Here is a 24,757-nt window from a genome sequence, read left to right on the forward strand (position 1 = left end):
GCAGCTCCCTGGGATATGCAACGGAGCTGAGCCCCCAGTGAGGGGCACATCACACCTCAACGTCGAGGGCCAGGCCCAGGGTTTGGTGGCTTTAGCCCGGGTAAGGAGCCCGCAGCTGTTCGCACCCTTCTAAGGGATGCCGTGACCTGCAGGGAGCCTCCGGGACCAGAGCCAAGGGCAGACCCGTCTCTGCTGAGCCCGCCAGCGCCTCGTTTCTCACCTGGAAAGCTGGGACAAGGGCACCCCCCACACCCCCGCCCCAACAGGGTTGTCGGGAAGTTGGGCCCATCAGTACGTGCCTGAAGCAAGAAGGTGGGCTGTCTTCTAGAATCTTCCACTCGCATCCAGAAACCCCACCTCTGCTCCTCTGGCTGGCAGGGGCTGATGCTGCGTGTCCCCTGAGGCTGGGTGAGGGGAAGGGCTCAGCCCTGCTGTCCCTGCCTCTGAACATCCCAGGTCTGGCTAAACTGCAGATTCATGTGCAGAGTAAATGCTGTGCTGAGCCACTTTGTTCAACAATTGTTCCTGTCTGAGAGTGGGCCTCAGGAGCAAGGGGCAAGCTTAGGTTTAAGTTTATTTATTTTTAACCTGTCATTAGGAGCCTCTGAAAACATTCCCTGGAGTAGAGAGCAGCGCTGGGAGCTTCTCTTTCTGACACCGCAGTCACCTTCCCCCTGCTGGGCTGGCTTGAAGCTAACCTGCACTTGTCTTATCATTTCAATTGTAAGTTCTTCAGTGTTTTTCTCTAAGAGAAAGTTAAGCCTTGCGTCTGCAGACATGCGTGCCCTCGTGCAGGCCTTAGGAGAGCTGAAGGGTTAACATTTGCTCTGGACTTTTGCAGGAAACTCCGAAGTTGTTTATCTGTTCCTCAGTTACCCAGCTCCACTGAATCCAACCATCTTAAGCCACACACGTGAGGGAAAGGCTGCACACATATCCAGCATGAAAAGCAGAGTTTGCTCAGGGCCTTGTCTGGAGCCAGGGCAGCTGGAGGGTTTCTCTCCCAAGCCAGCCCCTGCCCTTGCTGAAAGGAATCACTGGAACCACGGCGACGTCCTCAGGACCCCAGCCAGGCAAAAGAGCAAAGGGCCAGCGAGCACGGGGCCCTGGCATAGCCTTGTCCCTGCTCTGAGAGGTTAGAGAGCATAACTGCCCTGCCATGGACCCTCTTGCCTGCCAGCCCCTCTGGGAAGTCCCTCTTTGGGGGAGCAGGCTCCTGGCTCCCAGCCCCAGCACCCCCACTCCTCACACCAGACCTCACAAAGGCCTTGAGAGCTGTTGCACAAAAACCACAACTCTATCAAAGCTGGCTTCTCCCCAGGGCGGGGCTTGAGGCCTGGGAGGCAGAGACAAACAGGAAGCCCGTCCTGCTCAGGGCAGGGGCTCCCGGGCAGAGTGGGGTGGGATGCTGCCTGAGCAAGCCCAGGTGCTGAGCCCACCTGAGCCCTCCTTCACTGCACACCTTCACTCCTCTGCTGTCCTCCAGGACATAAAGCAGATGGGGCTACAAGGCCGGCCACACAACGCTATTCAGGAAGATACCTAAGTGGAGAGCTTGGAAATAACGGTCCATAAAATGGGCCCCTGTTCATGACAGATGGTAGCATTGAGGTAATGTCTATGGAATGGGAAATTCACTTTGGAAATAAAAAAAAATGATTAGCATTTTTCAAAGCAAGAGGTTAGAAAAGAAAAATGACAAATTCTTTCTCTCACTCTCTCTCTCTGTGCAGTGCCTGTCTGGAAACCTCTGCAGAAGTTTCTAGTTTCTCTCCATCTCTGAGCACAGAGGGGCTGTGGAGAGTGGTTTACTCTTCGAGGTGAGCATATCACAGCTATAGGGGCAGCTGCCACGAGACTTCCTGATTTCAAAGCTTTGGAGCTAAGTTGAAACTTTTTTTTTCTTTCCTATTTTTGTTTTATTTTTTTCCCTGAGGGTTTGTGGAAATCAGTTATCTTGGAGCAGGAGACTCTCCAGAGTGAATAGTCTCCCATCCAAATTCGAATCTAATTTGGACAATGCTGCAGAGCCTCGGGTTGCAACTCACCTGTCACTCATTCATTTGATCAGAACATCTTTACTGACACCTGCCAGGGATTGTTCTAGGTGCTGGAGGCTCAGAAGTGCAGGACCTGCCCCCCCTCCACCCACACACACTTCATGACACTCGCTTCCTAGTTGGGAGGGGATAAAATGCGTGAATTAAATTACGGGGAAAGTAAAGTGGGCAGGGGGCTGTTTAGTTTCTTTAGTTTTCAGAATGTAGGTTCTAGCCAGGGAAGAGGACCGCTGAGCAGAAAGGGTCCGGGTCAGACTGGCCAGAGTATGGGGTCACGATCAGGGTCACGGCCAGGGTGTGGGCCAGGCCCCCGTCACAGACTCGCGCACCTCAGCTGAGGCCCCGGAATCCCTCGCTCCATCCTGCAACGTATCGCATTTGGGGGCATCGGGGGCGAGGATGCTGCCCAAACCTCGCGGGCTCGGGCAACCTAGGGCATCTCCCAGGCGCGTGTTGCTAGGGACGCGCTTCCGCTGTTGTCACGGCGGCCGCGTCGAGCGGCTCTCGCGAGAATCCCCGAGGGTTCTCACGGGAAGCGCCCGGCGGTTGCCTGGAGACGTTTGGCCCCGGCTCGAATCTGCGGCGCTGGAGTGGCTGGTGGGCCGGCGGCATGGTGAGGGGGGCGGGGGTGGGGGCGGGCTGGTGAGAGGGTCGGGGGGTCGTGCTGGGGATCCGGGGCCTGGGGCTTGCTGATGAGGGGGTCGGGGGGCGTGCTGGGGACCCGAGGCCTGGGGCTTGCTGATGAGGGGGTCGGGGGGCGGGCTGGGGACCCGGGGCCTGGGGCGTGCTGGTGAGGGGGTCGGGGGGCGGGCTGGGGACCCGGGGCCTGGGGCGTGCTGGTGAGGGGGTCGGGGGGCGTGCTGGGGACCCGGGGCCTGGGGCGTGCTGGGGAGCCGGGGCCTGGGGCGGGCTGGGGACCCGGGGCCTGGGGCGTGCTGGTGAGGGGGTCGGGGGGCGTGCTGGGGACCCGGGGCCTGGGGCGTGCTGGGGAGCCGGGGCCTGGGGCGTGCTGGTGAGGGGGTCGGGGGGCGTGCTGGGGACCCGGGGCCTGGGGCGTGCTGGGGAGCCGGGGCCTGGGGCGTGCTGGTGAGGGGGTCGGGGGGCGTGCTGGGGACCCGGGGCCTGGGGCGTGCTGGGGATCCGGGGCCTGGGGCGTGCTGGTGAGGGGGTCGGGGGGCGTGCTGGGGAGCCGGGGCCTGGGGCGTGCTGGGGAGCCGGGGCCTGGGGCGTGCTGGTGAGGGGGTCGGGGGGCGGGCTGGGGACCCGGGGCCTGGGGCGTGCTGGGGACCCGGGGCCTGGGGCGTGCTGGGGACCCGGGGCCTGGGGCGTGCTGGTGAGGGGGTCGGGGGGCGTGCTGGGGAGCCGGGGCCTGGGGCGTGCTGGTGAGGGGGTCGGGGGGCGTGCTGGGGACCCGGGGCCTGGGGCGTGCTGGGGACCCGGGGCCTGGGGCGTGCTGGTGAGGGGGTCGCGGGGCGGGCTGGGGATCCCGGGCCGAGAACTTGGTCCTCTCGAGATCCCTGTGGAAGAGCGCGGGGTCCGCCGCGTCCCAGGACCCGGCTTTCCGGGCCCCTTCGCTGCCAGGGGACCGGGGTCCTCCTCACTGAGGAGCTCCGGGAGTGATGCGGCCCACAGCGGCACCTACCCCCACCCCCACCCGACTCCCACCCCAACCCAACCACTCCCACCCCAGCCCTCTCCCACCCCCTCCCCCAATCCTCTCCCACCCCCTCCCCAACCCACCTCCACCCACTCCCACGCCCACCCCCACCCCACCCCACGTTGTGCTGTAGGAGTTGAGTTTAGAACCGGGCAGCTGGGCGGGAGGAGCTGTTGGGTGGGTATCAGCTGGCCTGAGCGCCACCAGGACCCCACAGCCGGCTGTGAGCAGCGCTGGCCCTTAGGTCCGCACGTCGGGTGACTTCCTGGAATGGATCCTCCAAAGGAGGGCCTATAGGAGGGCATTGCAACTGGGGCCGGATTTCCGTGGTTGTATCTTCCGAAAGCATACTGGAATGAGGCAAGCAGAATACTTCTACATGATCAGTAGTTTGTGAGGATATAAGTGAGTTTTCTTTTCTTCTCCACATTTCCTAAAATTTCTACTTAAAATTTTTGTATATTCATAACAAAGTTACAGAGACAGACACACAACAACGTGAGCTGCAGAGTTGAGCAGAGGGTTACGGGTGGTGGCCTCAGTTCAAGGGGACTTTTAGGGTGGAAGTGTCTTTCTCACCTGGTTAGAGTTGTTGGAACCACACACTTTGCCATCCACCTGGGGGCTCATTCCTCAAGCTCTCTAAACCAGGGTTCTTTGAAGGGGCTTTATGTTTGGAAGAAAGGAAGCCTCGAATTGCTGTCACTGGTCATTGCTGCAGATTTCTGTCTGTGCCTTTTGGTGTTTTTTTTGCTTCTCAGTGGTGGCTGCCACACAATGCAACAAGCCTGGTGGTGTTTCACAGTTTGGTATTGGGGTTCTTACTTTTTGAGCCACGTAAACTTTGTGTCCACCCCAAAGAAGTCTTTGGCATATTCCAAGGAGTGCGTGGGTTTGGGATGGGTTGCCGCTCCCTTCCCTTCAGGGATAAAGTGGTCTTTTCTGGAAAGGAAGGCGTCTCCTTCCTGATTTCCCAGATGTGCACAAAGGGGTGTATGTGTGAGTTCAGGTGGACCCGCAGTGCAGGTGGATGTGCTCCAGGTGGGCTCTTCTGGGGCATGAGCCAGGGAGCCTGGGAGGGACTCTGAGGCAGCAGGAAGGGAAGCTGATAGACTGCGCTACTCACTTGGTCATCTCTTTTTCAACCAAAGGCGCCCAAAAAGAAAGGCAAGAAGGGCAAAGCCAGGGGCACCCCAATTGTTGATGGGCTCGCTGCAGAAGAGATGAGCAAGGAGCAGGTGAGTGGGGGCTGCATGCTGCCCCTGATCCCAGGTTGTGATCGACACCCCAGGCTCCCCAGACCTCCTGCCACCACGCAGCCGCAGTCCACCTCCCCTCTGTCTGGTCTCTGCTCTTCTGCCGTCTTCTGTCCTGCCTCTCGCCCTCTCCAGGGCCCCTAGCAGCCTCTCAGTTCTCAGATATAAAACCTAGAATTTTAAAAAGTAATATAGTCACATGGGAGAACGTTTCTATAAACAGGTAGGAATTCGGAAGGAAATGTTTTTCTGATTAATAGTATTTTTAGTTTCTGCATTCTCTTTCAATCTTATCCTTTTGTGCACCTGATTTTTACAGTGTTGTCATCATAGCACATACACAGGTCATGTTCTCCTTTGTTTTATTTTCTGTTAAACATTATAGGAAAAAGACAGTGTGGAAAAAGAATGGTTTATTTAAAATCATATTGCCTCGGTCTGAGTGATCAGTTCTTCATTGGTTCTGGCCACAGTCCCAACAAGAGTAGCATCGCCAGGCACCCTCTTTCCTCTTGCTTGCACTTGTTTGTGTGTGTGTCTGCAGGTGTTATTGTCTCAACTATAATTTCTTTGTAGGAATTATTTTAAGCCATCTGTCCATTTTGTTAGAATTAAAAGCTAGATAACATAATTACAAATTTCCCTGAAAAGAGCATCTGAAAACTGCAACAGGTGGCAAAACCGTGGACACCAACAAGGTGCCTCTGTCAGCCGCCCCTGCTGTCCAGGCCGCACGTATGGCAGAGGCCATGGAGCCCTCAAGGCTCTGTGCTGACTCAGGTGCTTTCTCTGTTTAGCTTTATGATAACAAACAGGTACAAAGAGACTGCCCGGCCCTGTGAGGTGAACTGGGAGAGCTGGGTGAAGGCCTTTGGACAGGGGTGAAGTGTGGCTCTAGTTTATGTGCAGGAAAATCACTGTTGGTTTAAGCAGGCTTGAATTTTGGAAAGGTCGCTTGGGCCGCCGAGTGGCCCCCTGCAGACATCTCTATCCACTTTCTGCCTGGGTGGAGACGAGCGGAGCTTGCAGAAGCAGCTCCCAGAGCAGGTTGGAGGCACAACTCGGAAGCCTCCAGGGTCCAGGCAGGAGTGTGGAGATGCTGCAAGGGACGGTTCCCTGGGGCTCAGGCTCCAGTGCCACCTGTCTTCTGGTCTGCCATGAGAGGCTAGACATCTGAATATTGAATGCTGGCAGACCTGGCACTGTGTAGGCCACGCAGAGCAGGTGGGATGATTTGAGTGACTCAGTCTGGAATGCCAGGTGGGCAGGTGGGGGCTGCGTCTCCCCAGGCCGGGAGCCTGCCAGCCCCCTTCACACCAGAGCCCCCGGCTGCTCCTTGCTTTGCCTCTTGAGGTGGAAAATGTGGTTCTTTGTGGGGACAGAAAAATTTTAGAGTAAGTGGATTGAGGCTATGCCCAGAGATAATCAACTATTTTTTTTTTTTTTTTTTTGATAACCAATTCTTAAGGGAAATGGGATCCCAGGGAGGCTGGAAGCCTGGGCTATTTTGTCTTCTTTGTACATATTTGTGAATTTGCAGTTTGCACTTGAACAGATTCTCTCAAACATTAGGGGTTTAGTGGGTTGTGTATTTTTTGCTACCCTTTATGTCTTTCAAGGGGAAAGTTCTTTCATTGAATGTTATTTTGTGACATGCTCACAGGCTGCTACATCATTTTCCTGCCCATATATCTTTTGGGCTGTATAAAATGTCCTATATTTGAGTGTTCTAGTTTGCTAGCTGCAGGAATGCAATGTAGCAGAATCAGAATGGCTTTTTTAGTGTTTTGTTTTAATTAATTAATTTATTAATTAAAAAATTAACAACAAACAAAAACATTAACATATGATCATTCCGTTCTACATATATAATCAGTAATTCTCAATATCATCACATAGTTGCATATTCATCATTTCTTAGAACATTTGCATCAATTCAGAAAAAGAAATAAAAAGACAACAGAAAAAGGAATAAAACGAAAACAGAAAAAAAAGATTATACTTACCATACCCCTTACCCCTCGCTTTCATTGATCACTAGCATTTCAAACTAAATTTATTTTAACATTTGTTCCCCCTATTATTTATTTTTATTCCATATGTTCTACTCGTCTGTTGACAAGGTAGATAAAAGAAGCATCAGACACAAGGTTTTCACAATCACACAGTCACATTGTGGAAGCTATATCATTATTCAATCATTATCAAGAAACATGGCTACTGGAACATAGCTCTACATTTTCAGGCAGTTCCTTCCAGCCTCTCCATTACATCTTGGATAACAAGGTGATATCTACTTAATGCGTAAGAATAACCTCCAGGATAACCTCTCCACTCTGTTCGGAATCTCTCAGCCATTGACACTTTGTCTCATTTCACTCCTCCCCCTTTTGGTTGAGAAGGTTTTCTCAATCCCTTGATGCTGAGTCTCAGCTCATTTCAGGATTTCTGTCCCACCTTGCCAGGATGGTCCACACCCCTGGGAGTCATGTCCCACGTTGACAGGGGGAGGGTGGTGAGTTTGCTTGTTGTGTTGGCTGGAGAGACAGGCCACATCTGAACAACAGAAGAGGCTCTCTTGGGGGTGACTGTTAGGCCTAAATTTTAAGCAGACTTGACCTATCCTTTGTGGGGTTAAGTTTCATATGAACAAACCCCAAGACTGGGGGTGCTCAGCCTATAACCTTGGCCGTCCACACTGCTTGTGAGAATATCAAGAATTCAACTTGGGGAAGTTGAATTTCTCCCTGTTTTCACCATTCCCCGAAGGGGACAGAATGGCTTTTAAAGAGGGGAATTTAATAAGTTGCTAGTTTACAGTTCTATGACCGAGAAATTGTCCCAATTAAAACACGCCTATAGAAATGTCCAATCTAAGGCATCCAGGGAGAGAGATCTTGGTTCAAGAAGGCCGATGAAGTTCAGGGTCTCTTTCACCAGTGAGAAGGCACATGGTGAACACAGTCAGGGCCTCTTGCTAGGCTGGAAGGGCACATGACGAACACGGTGTCATCTGCTAGCTTTCTCTCCTGGCTTCCTGTTTCATGAAGCTCCCCAGGAGGCATTTTCCTTCTTCATCTCCAAAGGTCGCTGGCTGGTGGACTCTGCTCCGTGGTGCTGCAGCATTCTCTGCTCTCTCCGAATCTCTCATTCTCCAAAACGTTTCCTCTTTTATAGGACTCCAATAAACCAATCAAGACCCACCCAAATGGGTAGAGACATGTCGTCACCTAATCCAGCTTAACAACCACTCTTGACTAAATCACATCATCCAGGGAGATGATCTGATTACAGTTTCAAACCAACAGTATTGAATAGGGATTATTCTACCTTTATGAAATGGGATTTTGATTAAAACATGGCTTTTCTAGGGGACACACATCCTTTCAAACCAGGACATTGAGATACTAGTTTTTTGTTGATGTTTTGCTTTAAATAATTTTAGGTAATTTCCTTTTTGGTTGTTGCGGTTGTAATAACAGTGTAGCTAATATCTTGTGTTTCTTTTGAGATATTTCATTAGTATAAATTTCCAGGAATACATGAAAAGAGAATTTTATGACTGCTGTGCAAATTCATATGAATTCTGCCATCTACAGTCCATCTCCAGGTCCCTGGGACCTTTCCAACCTTATTTATTTTATTTACTTTTAGCTTTTATATATTTTTTCGTGAAAGGGGTCCCTCCCTCTTGCATTTCTCCATTCATGTGCCTCCAGCTGTGGGTGAGCTCAAGTGCCTTAGCCCCACCCCCTCTGCATCCCTGCCCCGAGTGCCCCTGCCCCTGCTCATCCTGCCCTTCTGCACACCCCGTTTTCCCACCCCTTCTGATCATCCTGCCATCTGCGCGCACTGACACCCCCTGTTTACCTGCACCCTACTCATCCTGCCCCTCATTTCACCCCCTCTTTGCCCACCCCCTCTGATCACCCTGCCGTCTGCACACCCGACACCCTCTGCTCGCCCTGCCCCTTGTTCTAGTCTGCTAGCTGCCGGAACACAATATACCAGAGATGGAACGGCGTTTTAAAGGGGAATTTAGTAAGTTGCTAGTTTACAGTTCTAAGGCCGAGAAAATGTCCCAGTTAAAGCAAGTCTATAGAAATGTCCAATCAAAGGTATCCAGGGAAAGATACCTTGGTTCAAGAAGGCTGATGAAGGTCAGGGTTTCTCTCTCAGCTGGAAAGGCACATGGTGAACACAGTGTCATCTGCTAGCTTTCTCTCCTGGCTTCCTGTTTCATGAAACTCCCCAGGAGGCATTTTCCTTCTTCATCTCCAGAGGTCACTGGCCGGTGGACTCTCTGTTGCTCGTGGCTGTGTGGTTCTGCTCTGCTCTCTCTGAATCCCTCATTCTCCAAAATGTTTCCTCTTTTATAGGATTCCAGTAAACCAATCAAGACCCACCAAATGGGTGGAGACACATCTCTACCTAATCCAGCTTAATAACCACTCTTGATTAAATCACATCTCCAAGGAGATGATCTGATTACAGTTTCAAACATGCAGTGCTGAATAGGGATTATTCTGCCTTCATGAAATGGGATTTAGATTAAAACATGGCTTTTCTAGGGAACATACATCCTTTCAAACCAGCGCACCCCTGTTCACCCGCCCCACCCCTCGGTTCTCCCCGCTGTCACGGTCTTTGCTCGCCCCGCCCCCTGCACATCCCCCACTGCCCCCCAGGTGGAGGAGCATGTTGGCCGCATCCGGGAGGAGCTGGACCGCGAGCGCGAGGAGCGCAACTACTTCCAGCTGGAGCGTGACAAGATCCACACCTTCTGGGAGATCACGCGGAGGCAGCTGGAGGAGAAGAAGGCAGAGCTGCGCAACAAGGATCGCGAGATGGAGGAGGCGGAGGAGCGGCACCAGGTGGAGATCAAGGTGAGCCTGCACTGCGGGGCACTGCTCCTCCTGGCTCTGGGGTCACTGCCTCTTTCTGTTTCCTCTGCTTGTCTAAAATGTGGCCTGGGGCCCCGAGGTCAGGCTGGCACGTTTGCACCCTGTGGGCTGGGTAAAGGGCTTGCCTGCCAGCCTCCTCTTCTTTCTCTGTGCCTTGGTATGCAGAGGTGTGCAGGTGTTTAAGTGCATGCAGGTGTGCATGTGTCTTCAGACGTGTAAGGGGTGCAGGTCTAGGCAGGTGAATAAGGTACACAGGTGTGTGCAGGTTGTTTAGGCATGCAAGGTGCAAAAGTGCATGCAGGCATGTGTAGGTGTGCAGGTGTGTTGTGTGGGTGTGTAAGGATCCCAGGTGTGTAGGCATACGAGTTGCACAGGTATGTGTTGGTGTGCAGATGTGTTAGTGTGTGCAGGTGTGCAAGGTGCACAGGCTTTTAAGGTGTGCACAGGGCTGTGCGAGTGTGTGCATGGGGCACCTCCCTGTTCACAGGTCTACAAGCAGAAGGTGAAGCACCTTCTGTACGAGCATCAGAACAACCTGACGGAGATGAAGGCAGAGGGCGCGGTGGTCCTGAAGCTGGCGCAGAAGGAGCACCGCACCCAGGAGGGTGTGCTCTGCAGGGACGTGCGTGCCCTGAAGGTGGAGCTCAAGGAGCAGGAGCTGGCCCACGAGGTGGTGGTGAAGAACCTGCGGCTGGTAGGTCTGGGGTCCGGCAGGCAGCCGCAGCATGGACCCTGGTTTTCCTGTCGCAGCAGGAAATGCGTGTTTTGGTGTAGACCCTCCTCTTGGCAACTAATTGAAGTATTTAAAATAACTGCCTGCAGCCAGTCAAAACCTATGGGGCTAGGTGTAGACTTCTGTTTCTGACATGACCATCGACGTACTTCCTGAGAGGGAAATCTGGGACTTTCTTCATGTGCTGTTGGAACCAGAACCCCAGCTACTCTCCTGGAGAGTGAGGTCAGCCCTTCTAGGAAAATGCAGACAAATTCCAGCATCCAGTGTGCCGGGCCCTGGGTTTCCATGACAGGGGTTGTGCAGCTCTGCTCATGCACACTCAGTTTCCTTATGAGATTGGGGTTGGTCCTTCTTGAGGGAAGTTCATTTGCTGAGTGCCTGTAGTGTGTGAGGCCCTGTTCTAGGTTCAGAAACGTGGCAGGGAACGAAGGGACAAAACCTGCCTGCATGGGGCTGGGTTAGCTTTGCAAGGGACAGCATAGAAAATATAAGGTAAAATAAATGAGATAAATGCCAGCAACATATAGGCGAGGCATGGCTGGGAAGGGTTGGGGGCCAGGATTTGGGGTAGGCTGCAGTTCCCTGTGCTGCCATCAGGGCTGCCCCCTCGGGCAGGTCTGTGAAGGGTGAGGGGTGAGTGAAGCTGGGGAGACAGGCCAGGGAAAGGCTCAGAGGTCGGCTGCATCCAGGAGAGAGGGTTAGGCCTCTGTGTGGCCAGATGCAAGGGGGCTGTTCAGAGGATTTGGGCCATGGAGGGCCAGGTCTGCTTTGGTTTTGAGCTGAGCCCTGATCGAATCCACAGACCCTTCAGGATGCTGCAATCTCTGCAGCTCGCATGAGGGGGCATGCAAAGGTTCTGTCCTTCCAGAGAACAGCCCAAGCTGGCTTTTGCCGGTCACTGATGTGGAGCTGCCTGCGAAGCCCAAGGCCTGGCAGGGTATTGCAGTGTGATCTGAATTCTCCTTTGAGTGAAAATACTGCTCTAAAATAATTAAAACTTTATAAGGTAGTTATTTATTAAAATAGTTGTTAAAAACTTTTCTAAGCCTGCTAAGGTGGGTTGGCAGGCACTACTGGCAGTTCCAGGGGCTGCACTGTCAGGCAGAGGGGTGCAGCTGGGCTCAGTGCTGGGGGCCCAGCCTGCAGGGAGGTGGGTGTCTGCTGACAGCACGCTTTCACTTTTGCAGAAACACGCTGAGGAGATCACTAAGATGAGGAATGACTTTGAGAGGCAAGCCCGAGGTCAGCATCCTGCACACACATACTGGCCTGTGCTCAGATGGGGCTGGAGACCCCATGACCACCAAAAAGTAACCTACCTCCAGAGCCACTCACGCAGGGCACATAGGCCAGGCCAAAAGCACCCAGAGTACAGAGAGAGGGCGGGGTGGTTTCTGAGGTGGGTGGGCCCACTGAGGACCACCGGGCAGCTTCTCCAGTTGGAGGTGTGTTGCCATCAGGCCCCCGCTCCTGGCTAAAATTGGCAATTAGCAGCTGATGGTAATTATTCTGTCTCGCAGGCAGCATTATCTGAATAGTCTCCAGGACTCCTGGCCTGAGAAGGCTCCGGTTTCAGAATTGTGTCTGGGTGACTGTCGAGCCCTGTGCTCTGCGCTGCCAGCTTGGTTCCTGCTGGGATTTGCTGGCTCTTGGCTGTTGGGAGCGTGAGGAGCCTGGGCATCTGCCCCCCTGCCCCCCCGCGCACATCTGCAGCCCCCATCCGGCTGCAGGCTGGTGTCCTGGAGTCCTTGGGAGGCGCCAGCTGTCGTCGTAGCTGCTAAGCTGCTGCGTGCTGTTGCCTTTCAGAAATCGAGGCCAAGTATGATAAGAAGATGAAGGTGCTCAGGGAGGAGCTGGATCTGCAGAGAAAGACCGAGATCCATGAGGTGGAGGAGAGGAAGAACGGCCAGATCAACACGCTGATGCAGCGCCACGAGGAGGCCTTCACGGACATCAAGAACTACTACAACGACATCACCCTCAACAACCTGGCCCTCATCAACTCCCTGAAGGTGCCGCGGCGCCCTGCTGCCCTGAGGGAGCGCAGAGGGGCCAAGTGAAAGCCTGCGAACGAGACCCCTTACCCACAGCTGCACACTCTCAGGTTGCCCACGGGGGCTTTTCCAAACTGGAGAGCAGCTCTTGGCAGTGCCCTGAGCAGAGTTTGAGCTCACTTTACACGGAAGCTGCATTTCTGGAAAATTCCATGCCAGAGAACACCGTATTTATACATACACCAGGTCTTGGTCCCGGGGCATGTGCGGCCTCGCTCCTTGGGGCTTGCAGGCCCTCTGTTCAGCCTGCCCAGCCTGACCAGCCTGCCCCACCCCGTGCTCTGCCCACAGGAGCAGGTGGAGGACATGCGGAAGAAGGAGGACCACCTGCAGAAGGAGATGGCGGAGGTGTCTGCACAGAACAAGCGCCTGGCAGACCCTCTGCAGAAGGCGCGGGATGAGATGAGCGAGATGCAGAAGAAGCTCGTGAACTATGAGAGGGACAGGCAGGTCCTGACGGTGAGCCCCGCCTGCTTCTCGGAACACGTGACCTGCAGACCAGAGGGAGAAGGGGCCGGAGGCTGAGCTCCCCAGGGGAGTGTGAGGTCAGCAGAAATGGTGGGGAGACGAGCCCTGACCCTGCGGAGAGGCCTGGGAGGCCCAGTGTGCTCCACTGACCTGTCTCGGGGGCTCCCCAGAGCCTGAATTGGGTGGGGTGCCTGTGAGTTTTGACTGCTTTTCCCTCCACCCTCCCTCTTTCTCGCCAGTGCACAAAAGCACGTTTGAAAGTCACCGAAAAAGAGCTGAAGGATCTGCAGTGGGAGCACGAGGTGCTGGAGCAGCGGTTCGTCAAGGTGAGCGCAGGGCACGGCCTGGCTTCCGAAGCAGAGGCCCTCCTTCTTGTTCTTGGCGACTTTCCCAAGACAAACTGGTGTGCTCAGTGGACAACTTGTGGGGAGGGGGTTATACCCGCTTCCCTCCCTCGGGCTCACTGAGAGACACATGGAATGGCCTGGCTGACCTATGACCTTTGCACCTGGACAAGTCAGGTCGCTCTGTGTGTGTAAAAGTGAGTGTGTCCTCTTGCTCAGTCGTCGTCCTCACATCTCTTTCTTTGATATTTTTATTGAGAACTCTTCACACACATACAGTATATGTATTATACAATCCGTGGCTCCCAGTATCATCACACAGTTGTGTGTTCATCACCACGATCATTTTTAGAACATTTCCATCACTCCAGAAAAAGAAATAAAAAGAAAAAAAAAACCTCATACATCCCATACCCCTTACACCTCCCTCTCATTGACCACTAGTATTGCAATCTACTCAGTTATTTTTTAATCCTTTATCCCTTCCTATTATTAATTTTTTATACTTATTTTTTTGCTCATCTGTCCACACCCTGCTTAAAAGGAGCATCATATACAAGGTTTTCACAATCACATTATAAAAGCTGTATCATACAGTCATCCTTAAGAATCAAGGCTACTGCAACACAGCTGAACAATTTCAGGTACTCCCCTCCAGCCATTCCAAATATACCCTAAACTAAAAAGGGGTATCTATATAGTGCCTAAGAATAACCTCCAGGATAACCTCTCAACTCTATGAAATCTCTCAGCCACTGAAACTTTGTCTCATTTTTCTCTTCCCTCTTTTGGTCAAGAAGGCTTTCTCAATTCCATGATGCCGGGTTCCGGTGAATCCCTGGGTGTTCTGCCCCACGTTGCCAAGGAGATTTACACCCCTGGGAGTCATATCTCACGTAGTGGGGAGGGCAGTGAGTTCACCTGCCGAGTTGGCTTAGAGAGAGAGACCACATCTGAGCATCAGAAAAGGTTCTCTGAGGGTCACTCTTAGGCATAATTTTAAGTAGGCTCAGCCTATCCTTTGTAGGAATAAGTTTCATAGGGGTGAAACCCAAGATCTAGGGCTCAGTCTGTCCCCAGTGCTTGCATTTGGTTTGTTTGTCCCCACTACTTGCAAGATTTGGTTGTCCCCACTGCTTGCAAGAATATCAGAAATTCCTCAGATGGGGAAGTTGAATATTTCCTCCTTTCTCCCCAGTTTTCCAAGGGGACTTTGCAACTACTTTTTTTTGTCTCTGCCCAAATTACTCTGGGATATATCTAGGCATCATTGTAACCTGTACAAACCAACAAGAGCTCACACCCTATTGATTCTGGGCAATTATGGTGTTTGAATAAACTGACCATACAAGTTAAATTAGGAAAAACTCTACCTAAAATATAAATTTTGTACCAAATAAACATCTCTCCCTTTGGTCTCACACAGAAGTTGAAGTTTTGAAATACAGACTCTATCATTCTTTACCCACATTCTGATCTACCTTAGTCCTCTCTAGATCTGCTTCATTCATACCTACTCGAAGTCTGGTCACTTTTTTTTAACAGTTTCTGTATGGGGTACTGCTGACTTTCATAGCTTCAGAACGCTAACTCTGAGTCTCAGGTGTCACGCAGAGTTTCAGGAAATGACCAGGTTACGCACAAATAGCTCAGTGTCGCAGAATTTTAGGAATAACAGTTACAACTTTGGAATATATGTGACTACTGTAAGAGCTTACAATCTAGGACCCTTTACAATAGGCCCCAACCTTATATAACCCATGCTCTTGACTTCAGTTCTCTGAGTTTGTATGTTATACTAACTAGTGGACTAACTAGTCCATATGAGTGAGGCATGATATTTGTCTTTATTTCTGACATTTCATTCAACCCACTGTCCTTAGTGTTCATTTGCCTGGTTGTATGCCTCATAACTTCTTTTGGCCAAGTCAGTTGTATGTATACACCACAGTTCCCCCTTCCATCCCTCCATCGTACCCTTAGGCCACTTCCATCCATTGCAAATTGGAAACACTGCCGCCATAAGCACCAGTGTGCAGATGTCCATTCGTGTCCCCACACTGTTCCTCCAGGTATACAGCGAGCAACGGGGTTGCAGGATCCTATGGCAGCCCCACCCCTAGCCTCCTAGAGCCACCACACTGCCCTCCAAGGGGCTGCACCTCTCAGCTTCCCTACTGACACTGAATAGGTACATCTCTTCACATTTCTCATCCTCACATTTCTGATAATAGCTTTGTGTCCTTGCATCTTCCAACGTGGGTATGACTTCCTGTTCACAAAAACGGGACCATATCCATAAGGGGGCTGTAGTGTGTGATGAGCCACCAGCTCATTCTTTCTAGTGGCTGCATGGTGCCCAGTGCACAAAGCGGTCATTTATCTAGCTTCCAATCCTTTGCTCCTACGAGCAGTGCAGCACAAGTATTCTTTAAATTCATCTTTGTATAGCTGTGTGTCTTGGTGAAGTCATTGCTGGGACAGAGTCTGCCCAGAGACGGCTGGAATTATCCACTGCAAGATGCCTGCCAGCCCCAAGTCTCGCCAATTTAACCCTTTGCTGATGTGTATATGTGGGTGTTAAAAACTTTATGGGGGGCGGGCCGCGGTGGCTCAGCGGGCAAAGTGCTTGCCTGCTATGCTGGAGGACCTCGGTTCGATTCCCGGCCCCAGCCCATGTAACAAAAAAACGGAGAAACAGAATACAATAAAACAAGAAAATGTTTAAAAAATGTTTCCCTTTCTTCCTTCCTTCCTTCCTTCTATCCTTCCTTCCTTCTCTCTGTCTTTCCTTTAAAAAAAAAAAAAAAAAAAAAAAACTTTATGGGCATTTCTGTGGTGCCTTGCAAGTGGCCACTGTCTCCAAAAGTCTGCCCAGCCCATCCTGCCAAGGCCTCACCTACAGAGAACAGAGTCACTGGCCCTTGCCGGGGCCGCTGAGACTTCAAGGCACGCCTGTGGTTGCTCCTGGACTCAGGAGCTTCCCCCACTTCCCCCAGCCGCTTCCTCAGAACAGCCTCCACCGTCAGAGATGCCATGGATGAGACAGGAAACCACCAGTGCCCCCTGCTGTCAACCATGGGCCCTGGACAGATGGTGCGGGGTTGGGAGATGTGCCAGGCTGGCAGGAAACTGTGGGGAGGAAAAAAGCAGAGTGAGAAGCAGGTGTGCATGTGCGGGAGGCACGTCCCCTGCTGCATTTCTTTGCTCTGAATGTGGTTCATGGTGCTTCAGCAGCTACTTTGAGAACCAGGCTAAATATCTTTCCATCCAAACGTCTGTTGGTGGGAGGCTGGACATGAGTGTGCTGTGGGATCATGGCACAGTCTGCGTGTGCCTGTGGGCTGGAGAAGAAGCAGCTGCAGTGTTTGTCTTAGCAGTCATGTTTTTAACGTGTAGACAACATTCTGGGAGGAGTCACGCCAAATGTTCATTACAGTAGCCTCTGGGGAGTGCGCACCTCTCACACACTTCTGCAAGGTTCTAACTTTTAGAAGTGTGCAGTCAATACAATAAAGAGGTAGGAGATGGAAATGCATCCCCAGGGCCGCTCGCCCTGGGCACACGCTCATCTGGCTCGGGGGTCTCACAGTCTGCTCTGCAGAGGACTCTGGCCTTCAGCACCCCCAAGCCTCCCTGGGGCATGGCCAACTGACCCCAGGCCCCTGGCAGGGGTGGGTGGCCCTGAGCCCAGCTGAAGCCTCTGCGGTCCCTGCAGGTGCAGCAGGAGCGGGATGAGCTCTATCAGAAGTTCACGGCAGCCATCCATGAGGTTCAGCAGAAGACTGGCTTCAAGAACCTGGTCCTGGAGCGCAAGCTGCAGGCACTGAGCGCTGCGGTAGAGCGGAAGGAGGCGCAGCTCAGCGAGGTGCTGGCCGCCTCCAACCTGGACGCCAGTGCCCTGACCGTTGTGTCCCGCAAGCTCGAGGTAGGCCCCGCACCCTCGCTGGCGTGGCCCTTTGTGTGGCCTCCAGGGCATGTCTCCAGGGGCTTGCACAGCCTGCGCATGTGGTCCTGCTGCTTCAGGTCCTGGAGGGCTGGGCTGGGTGGGGTGCCCACGGGCAGCAGTGGGCACCTCTGCTCCGGTCAGCAGGTGACACGCGTTGGGGTGGCAGACGCTGCCCTCGGGGCCCCGTGCTCTGTGGTCATCTGGGTGGAAGGCTGGACGGGGCCGGCACCGATGTGGCTCCTAAGCTGTGCCAGAGCATGGCCGGCAATAGTGCAGAGGGCTCCTCGCTGCCCTGCCATGGTGGTGAGTGCCTGTGAAATCGTCCCAGGCCTTGTGTCCGAGCAGAGCCTGGAATGTGTTCCTAGCTGCACCTGCGGTTCTCAAGGCACTCCCGGGGCCCGTCTGACCAGCTTCTCATGTGGGGAGCTAGGCCTTGTCCCTTCTGTCCTGGATCTGGTTGGGGACCTAGGAGGGTGGCGGACGAGTGCCTGGCCAGAGGTCTGGGGAGTCCCGGACGCCTGGCTGACTGGCTTCCTTGGGGCTGGAGCATCTGGTCCTGAGCCGCCACGGGAGCCCCCCCGAGTGTGACTGGGCCTGTCTGCTGCTTCCGCGGACCCCGTCCTTCACAGGGATATGCTCCCGACCAACGTTTTAACCTCCACGCTGTCGTGGAGGGTATTCTTTCCTGAGAAATACTGGGGCCAGCACTTCGAGATGATTTGCCAGCTGAGTAGAAAGGTGCACCCTCAGATCCCATCTGTTCCTGCAGAAGGGTCAGCCTCTGAAGTCACCTCACCTCTACTTAAAACTACCACACTGGCCAGCTCCATCCTCCACCTACTTGCTGTCCACCCGCCCATCTGTCCAGCTGTCCACCTGTCTGTCCACAGCTCATCGACCTGTCCATCCTTCTGTCCACTTGTCCGTCTGTCTGCCTGCCTACCCATCCATGTGTCCATCTGTCAGCTCATCTACTCCTCAGTCCCTTTGTCCATCTTCTGTCCACATGTCCGCCTGCGTGTCTCATAAATTTGTCCACCTGTCTATCTGTCTGACTTGTGCCAGTAGCACGTGGGTGGCTGGGAGGACCCTGAGCTGAGCCTGAGTGACTGAAAAGCGCCGTGTGCTGGGCTGTGAGTCTGGAGCCATGGGGGGCTGGGATGTCCTCGTGTGCATGCCCCCAGCACCTGGGACGTGGCCCCTGAGCCCTGGGATCGGAGGTCGGTCTTTGTGTTGTGCCTGCTGGGCCCTGGATCTTTCTAGCAGGCAGGGGGCACCGGCTCTGTAGACCCCTGTCTAAAGCCTCCTGGGCAGACAGGAAACAAACTCACCATTTTAATTTGATTCTAGAAGTAATGACTGCATTAGAAAATGTGCTTTAAAGCGTTAATTGACCATTAAAACTCCAGGCCAAAAGATTAAAGTGGCTATTGAGGAACGTTGAAAGATACAGGAAAATACAAAGACCGAAAAGGAAAGTGCCAGGAAGGCATGGCTGTGGTGGGCTGTGAGGCTTCTGGGCAGCTAGGCATGTTTTGGGGCCGTTTCTTTGTCGTCCTTGGTCCTGTTTGGGGCAAGATGTTTTTCCAGTTTTTTACTTTTAAGATTTAAAAAATACATAGTCTTTTGACTAAATAACACACCCACTGAATTAAAAAATCTGAAGAATGGGCTGTGGGCTGAGGGTCTCTGTGCTGCACCTTCTGGAACCCAGAGGTGACATATCTAACCTGCTTATTTGGGCCCTGGAGCCTGCTGAGACACAGGCCTGGTCCCCGTGCTTGACCGCTCTCTCCAAGTGGCCCCTGGCTCCTCTCCAGCACAGGGCCTGTGAGTTTTTAACTTGCGAAGTGTTTTTGTTCATACAAATATTTGCTTTCCCTTTATTGCTTTTTCTTTGCACAGAGAGCAGCTACAGGTAAATCTCCTTTGTTTGCTAGTTTTTTCTTAGTTTCCTATTGCAGGTGATGCAAGGGCAGGTGTTTCCTTCTGGGGCTCGGGCCCTTTCCACATAGGGTGTGACAGGGCCTTGGGGCGTGCAGGTACACAGGTGAGCCTGTCCATCCCTGGAGCTCTTTCCCCTAACCCTCCCCCTGCTCCTTCCCCAGGATGTCCTGGAATCGAAAAACAGTGCCATCAAGGACCTGCAGTATGAGCTGGCCCGCGTGTGTAAGGTGAGGCCCTGCCTGGACTCCCCCCCCCGCCCCAAACCCCCAGTGCTGAGTCAGCAACTGGGCCAGTGTCCTGCGGGGCAGCCCCAGCCCTGCCCTCCTGGAGGTGCCCCTTCACCGTTTTGGCCTGTAGGTTCCTTTCAGGTCACATGGGTGCTCCACACCCAGCCCCAGGCAGCAGCCCAGACCCCTGCTGCGGTGATGGGGGGCGTTGGAGCCCACTTACCCTGTCCTCTGGGCTCTCCCTGCTGTCCCCAGACCACAGGGCTGCCCTCCCGGAGCCTCCTCACCACACAGATGGCAGCGTGGCTGCTGGTCAGCCCTGACTGTGGCCGCTGGCCTCCCTGATAGGCTTTCCAGCTCTCAGGCTGAAGATACTGTGTGTCAGGGTTCCCCCATCTGGCCCACTGCCACCGCTGTGAGGCTAAGCCTTGGCAGCCCCTCAGTGCAGTGATGCCCGGGCCAAGGAAAGGCAGGGCCTGGCCAGCCTGACCCCACTTGACCCTCAGACACTGGCTTTTCTTTAAGGGTGGTGGTGAAATCGACTCTTCCCAGCCCTGCTCTGAGGCTGGCCCCAGGCCTTCAAGGGGGCCTCAGCCCTGTCCGGCCAGCCCATGGCCTTGGAAGGCACTGCCCTCCACGTGGAAGTGGACAGGGCAGCCCCAGGGTGGGAGGGGTGAGTGGGAGGAAAGGGGAAGACTAAACTGGGGCACAGGGCCTGAGGGGAAGAGGAAACAGTCCCTCCATGGAGGTCAGGTGCAGAGGGCTGCGTGGTAGTGGCTCGGAGCCGAGCCTGGCCAGGTGTCAGCCTTGGGGGTGGCCCCACTGCGGACCCCTGGCCTGTGGCAAGCACTGTGCCTGGAGCCGGGCAGAGACTAAGAGGCGGCCATCAAAGCTGCAGTGCCCCTGCCTTTCCTGGAGGCCGTTCTGGGGCACAGTGAGTGGGGCGCCCGTGCCTAACGCTGCCCCTCTCCGCAGGCACACAACGACCTGCTGCGCACCTACGAGGCCAAGCTCCTGGCATTTGGGGTCCCCCTGGACAACGTGGGCTTCAAGCCTCTGGAGACGGCTGTGATCGGGCAGACACTGGGGCACGGTCCTGCTGGGCTCGTGGCCACCCCCACATAGCCGCTGGGCACCCCTCTCTGGAGGCATCCCTCCACCTGCTGTGGACAGCAGTTTTGTTCAGATTTCCAGCTTCAGCAAATGAAAGCTTTTCTCTTGGCCTGTCTCCTGCCTGGCTCCTATTGTGGGGAGAAGCCGCCCATGGTCACCCCTGCCCTGCCCTGAACATCCATTCAGGGCCCCCCCCAGCCCCAGTGGAAAGAAAACTCCAGATGGTGGTGTGGATTTTATGTCCCCTGGAAGCCTCAGAGCCCCCAGAGGCGACAGTGACCACCCACTCTACCAAGGGCTGGGTGGACAGCTCGGGGTGGGCGGGCATGCTGGGTAGGTGGCTCGGTGCTGGGAGACGGCGAGGGCAGATGCACTGGGTGGGTGGCTGGGTGCTGGGAGACGGTTGGCGTGGGTGGACGTGCTGGGTGGGTGGCGGCTTGGGGTGCTGGAAGATGGGCAAGGGCGGAAGCACTGGGTGGTGGCTCGGGGACTGGGAGATGGTGGGTGTGGATGGACGTGCTGGGTGGGTGGCTGGGGGCTGGGAGATGGTGGGCAAGGGTGGACATGCTGGGTGGGGAGCTGGGAGATGGTGGGTGAGGGTGGAAGTACTGGATGGGTGGCTGGGAGATGGGTGAGGGCGAACGATGCCTTTAGCTCCCTCGGTAAGTGGTGTAGGACCAGGGGCTCAGCAGCAGCGGCACGTGGAACTTCTGAGTCTCGTTAGTGATGGTGAAGACAACCTGCGGAGAGGCAGTGAGGGGCCCGGGCGGCCGTGGGCTCTGGGCAGAAGCCCCCCTGGGACCCCCCTAGCCGGCACGGATTGGTCCTGATGGGTAGCCCACCGAGTCCACGGCCCAAGAGAGGCCATGGGCTGGGAGGGCCGCTCCAGGAGCAGCAGCCAGGCTGGGAGCCTGGCTCAGATGCACACCTCTCCACCCAGGGGGGCTGAGTCAGCTGGGCCCAGCCCCCGCAGGCTGACCAGGGCCGCCAAGGGCAGGTGCGCCTTGTAAAGCCCAGGCACACCCTGGGAGTGGTGGCGCCCGGGGCTGAGTCACGGCCTCACCTCCACGTACGGGTAGAAGCTCTCCTGGCCCCTCTGGCTCCAGTAGCCCTGGGTGTCGAAGCACAGCTTGTAGGTGCCTGCCTTCAGCTGGCCCGCAGCCAGAAGCCCCGGGCAGCGGCCGTCAGGGTCGGTGTGGCTGAGGAGAGGGGGCTGGTGGGCGCAGGCCCTGCCTCCCAGCACCCTGGGCCTGGGGAGAGCGGCAGGGTGGCCTGGGCCATGCTTCCCTTGGAACGTTAGAGAAAGCGTAACACAGGCAGGCAGGAGGCAAGGCTCCCGCCATCATCCCCGTTAGCAGGAACTGCTTTACATTTGTTCCGCTTCTCTATGCACATGGATCTGTTGATTTACAAATTACTTTTAACATGGACAGGGTCACATCACCCACACTATTTTATAACCTGCGGTTTTTGCCCCTAGTTGTGGGTGGCTTGTGGTCAGTGGTCAGCAGCTGCCCAAACTGCCCAGACGTGGCATTTTCCACATGATGTGCCCACAGCCGAGGGCCCAGGTCAGAGGCCCTGCCATGGGGGCCCGTGGATACAGGGGCAGGGGTGGACCTGGGACCCCCACTGGTCTTGGCCCTAGGGGCATGTGGCCTGTGGGCATGAGGATTGACCCCACATGGATGAGCTGGGGGGGCCCCCAGACCCTGCTTTTGTGAAGGGCTGAAAGGGAGGGGACATGAGAACACGGTCTGCACCGTGGGCTTGGTACCCCTGCAACAGCCCTGCTTGCAGAGGGGCCCACAGGGGAGCTCCCATCTGCAGGACAGGGGCCAGCATGACCTTGGGCAGACCCTCATCTGGGGCGCTGGGAGGCTGGGGGGGCGCTGGGAGGCTGGGGGCGCTGGGAGGCTGGGGCGCTGGGGGTGCTGGGAGGCTGGGAGGCTGGGGCGCTGGGGGTGCTGGGGCACTGGGAGGCTGGGGGCGCTGGGAGGCTGGGGGGCTGGGAGGCTGGGACGCTGGGAGGCTGGGGGTGCTGGGGCACTGGGAGGCTGGGGCGCTGGGGGTGCTGGGGCACTGGGAGGCTGGGGCACTGGGAGGCTGGGGGCACTGGGAGGCTGGGGCTGGGGCTTGGGCAAGTGGGGGAGAGAAGGCTGAGCTCCAGGCATGGGTGGGCCTTGGGAGGGGGGTTCTGCTGGCACTGGAGCTGCCTTGTTGCTTGGTGCCTCAGTCTCCCTATCTGTAAAGGTGGGTCAGGCCCTCGACCTCATCAGGGTGTAAAAATAAAGGACAGGGATAAAGTGCAGGTACCTTTTAAATCCCACTCAGGTCTAACTGGCCCAGCCCCTCACAGGCCCCCGGCTCCTACCCAGCCCAGCTACTGCTCCCACAGGAGCGGGGAGGCGATTAGAATCCAGGCAGTGGCCCTGAGGCGGGATTCGAGGTGGGGGTCAGCTAGGGAACAGGGGTCAGGGGAGGGGGATCAGGCATTGGCTAAGGGAGGGGATCAGAGGTCGGCTAATGAAGGGGGTGGGGGTGCTAGGGGAATGGGGGAGAGGGTTATCTAGGGTCAGGGGTTTAGCTAGGAGAAGGGGTTAGGTGGGGGCAGGGAAGGTGGCTGGAGGAAGGAGGATAGTGGGGGAGGGGTCAGGGGGCAGCCCCTCCGGCTTGCCTTGGCTGTCCTCTGCTGGCCCCAGAGCTGGGACACGGGACTCTTGTCCTGCCTGGGCCGCCCTACCTCTTCCTCAGCTCAGTCCATTGATGGCCATGCTCCTCCAGCCGGGAGAGACGGAGGCAGAGGCCCTGGGCCGGCAGCCCCGAGGCCGTGTCCAGCACATGTGTGGTCAGTGGGCTGTTCACAGGCTCCATGCCGCAGCTCTGGGCCAAGAGAGGCAGAACGGTGAGCGGACTGGCAGGCTCAGCCCCGGGGTAGGGACCTTGCCCCCTGAACTTTGCCCCTGGGGATGACCAGTGCGGAGTCAGCCCGCAGCGCTGCTAGTTGTGTTAATACTGAAACAGACACCCGGTTGGGATCACCCCACACCCCAACCCTGAGGGGGGACCCTGGCCCCCTCCATTCAGGAGAGGCTGAAGCCCACCGCCCTGCACAGAGGCCCCCTCCACAGGACAGAGGTCCTGTTCTCCAACCCCCCCATCCCGTTTCCCCAGCAGCTGGAGCCTCCCCCATCCCCGCAGACAGACACCCCCCAGGGCCGGGGACAGGGAACCGCCGGACAGCCCATACCTGGGAGCTCCCCAGATGCAGCTGCAGCACGCGCAGTCTCTGGGTTACCCCCGAACCCATGTCCGGCCGCCGCCACAGCTGCCCGGGACCGGGCCCCTCCCTGTGACCCCGGCGCCTCTTGGCCGCCGGCCCGCAAGGCGGGGGAGGGGGGAGGGACGGGAAGGGGAGGTGATCTCTCAGTCCCGCCCCGAAGTCTGCACAGTGGTGCGGCCCCTACCTCGGCGCCCACCAGGAGGGGCCTGAGGGTCTTTGCCCAGAAGGGGGGCGCTCGAGGGACGGACCCGGTGCACAGAACTGCGGGGCCGCGCGAGGCTCCTCCCGGGCCGGAAGTTGAGCCGCGACCTGCGGGGGCGGGAGGAGGCGCGGTCAGGCCCAGCTTTGGGGCGGGATGGGGGAGGGGGGTAAAGAGCTTGGGCTGAGGAGGTGGGGTCCGCGGGGGAGGTGGGGTCCGCGGGGAGGTGGGGGGCGGGGAGGTGGGGTCCGCGGGGAGGTGGGGTCCGCGGGGAGGTGGGGGGCGGGGAGGTGGGGGGCGGGAAGGTGGGGTCCGCGGGGGAGGTGAGGTCCGCGGGGGAGGTGGGGGGCGGGGAGGTGGGGGGCGGGGAGGTGAGGTCCGCGGGGGAGGTGGGGGGCGGGGAGGTGAGGTCCGCGGGGAGGTGGGGGGCGGGAAGGTGGGGTCCGTGGGGCAGGTGGGGTCCGCGGGAGAGGTGTAGGGAGGGGAGGAGAGGTGGGGCGCAGAGGGCCCAGGCGGGGTTCGCGGGGAGGGGGCGCCACTGGAGGCCGCTTATGCATGGG

At 56.0% G+C, this 24,757-nt stretch overlaps 2 protein-coding genes across 6 annotated transcripts; one reads left to right on the forward strand and one right to left on the reverse strand.

Annotated features, from left to right (window-relative positions):
- Positions 1-738: 738 nt before the first annotated feature.
- On the forward strand, positions 739-20,823 carry DRC4 (dynein regulatory complex subunit 4). Of its 4 annotated transcripts, XM_077133346.1 has the most exons (13): positions 739-1,135; positions 1,487-1,611; positions 1,734-1,820; positions 4,869-4,955; positions 9,662-9,859; positions 10,365-10,571; positions 11,801-11,855; positions 12,420-12,625; positions 12,959-13,126; positions 13,375-13,461; positions 17,198-17,407; positions 19,537-19,602; positions 20,578-20,823. In XM_077133346.1, the coding sequence occupies exons 4-13, from the start codon at positions 4,941-4,943 to the stop codon at positions 20,725-20,727; spliced, it is 1,362 nt and encodes a 453-aa protein (XP_076989461.1). In that variant the 5' UTR covers positions 739-1,135; positions 1,487-1,611; positions 1,734-1,820; positions 4,869-4,940; the 3' UTR covers positions 20,728-20,823. The 4 variants fall into 4 exon arrangements, with proteins under 4 accessions (XP_076989461.1, XP_076989460.1, XP_076989459.1 ...); XM_077133345.1 differs by lacking the exon at positions 739-1,135 and having other exon boundaries at positions 1,381-1,611; XM_077133344.1 differs by lacking the exons at positions 739-1,135; positions 1,487-1,611; positions 1,734-1,820 and adding an exon at positions 2,567-2,673.
- Positions 20,824-20,937: 114 nt separating this feature from the next.
- Positions 20,938-24,301, reverse strand: LOC143659934 (5-hydroxyisourate hydrolase-like). 2 transcript variants are annotated; one of them, XM_077133349.1, is made up of 4 exons: positions 23,966-24,301; positions 23,459-23,598; positions 21,779-21,914; positions 20,938-21,455 (listed from the first exon to the last, which is right to left on the reverse strand). In XM_077133349.1, the coding sequence occupies exons 1-4, from the start codon at positions 24,023-24,025 to the stop codon at positions 21,366-21,368; spliced, it is 426 nt and encodes a 141-aa protein (XP_076989464.1). In that variant the 5' UTR covers positions 24,026-24,301; the 3' UTR covers positions 20,938-21,365. The 2 variants fall into 2 exon arrangements, with proteins under 2 accessions (XP_076989464.1, XP_076989463.1); XM_077133348.1 differs by having other exon boundaries at positions 21,779-21,965.
- Between the last annotated feature and the right edge of the window lie 456 nt (positions 24,302-24,757).

The sequence above is a fragment of the Tamandua tetradactyla genome, chromosome 16, assembly GCF_023851605.1.
Source record: "Tamandua tetradactyla isolate mTamTet1 chromosome 16, mTamTet1.pri, whole genome shotgun sequence".
Lineage (NCBI taxonomy): Eukaryota > Metazoa > Chordata > Mammalia > Pilosa > Myrmecophagidae > Tamandua > Tamandua tetradactyla.

Excerpts from the sequence above, each read along its gene's own strand:
- DRC4 (XM_077133344.1), top strand. Across the intron at positions 10,572-11,800 it reads TGGTGAAGAACCTGCGGCTG|AAACACGCTGAGGAGATCAC; the intron begins GTAGGTCTGGGG and ends TCACTTTTGCAG. Across the intron at positions 11,856-12,419 it reads CTTTGAGAGGCAAGCCCGAG|AAATCGAGGCCAAGTATGAT; the intron begins GTCAGCATCCTG and ends GTTGCCTTTCAG.
- LOC143659934 (XM_077133348.1), bottom strand. The coding sequence starts at position 24,025 with ATGGGTTCGGGGGTAACCCAGAGACTGCGCGTGCTGCAGCTGCATCTG. Across the intron at positions 21,966-23,458 it reads TGGACTGAGCTGAGGAAGAG|GCCCAGGGTGCTGGGAGGCA; the intron begins GTAGGGCGGCCC and ends CGCTCTCCCCAG. Across the intron at positions 21,456-21,778 it reads GCTTCTACCCGTACGTGGAG|GTTGTCTTCACCATCACTAA; the intron begins GTGAGGCCGTGA and ends GCCTCTCCGCAG.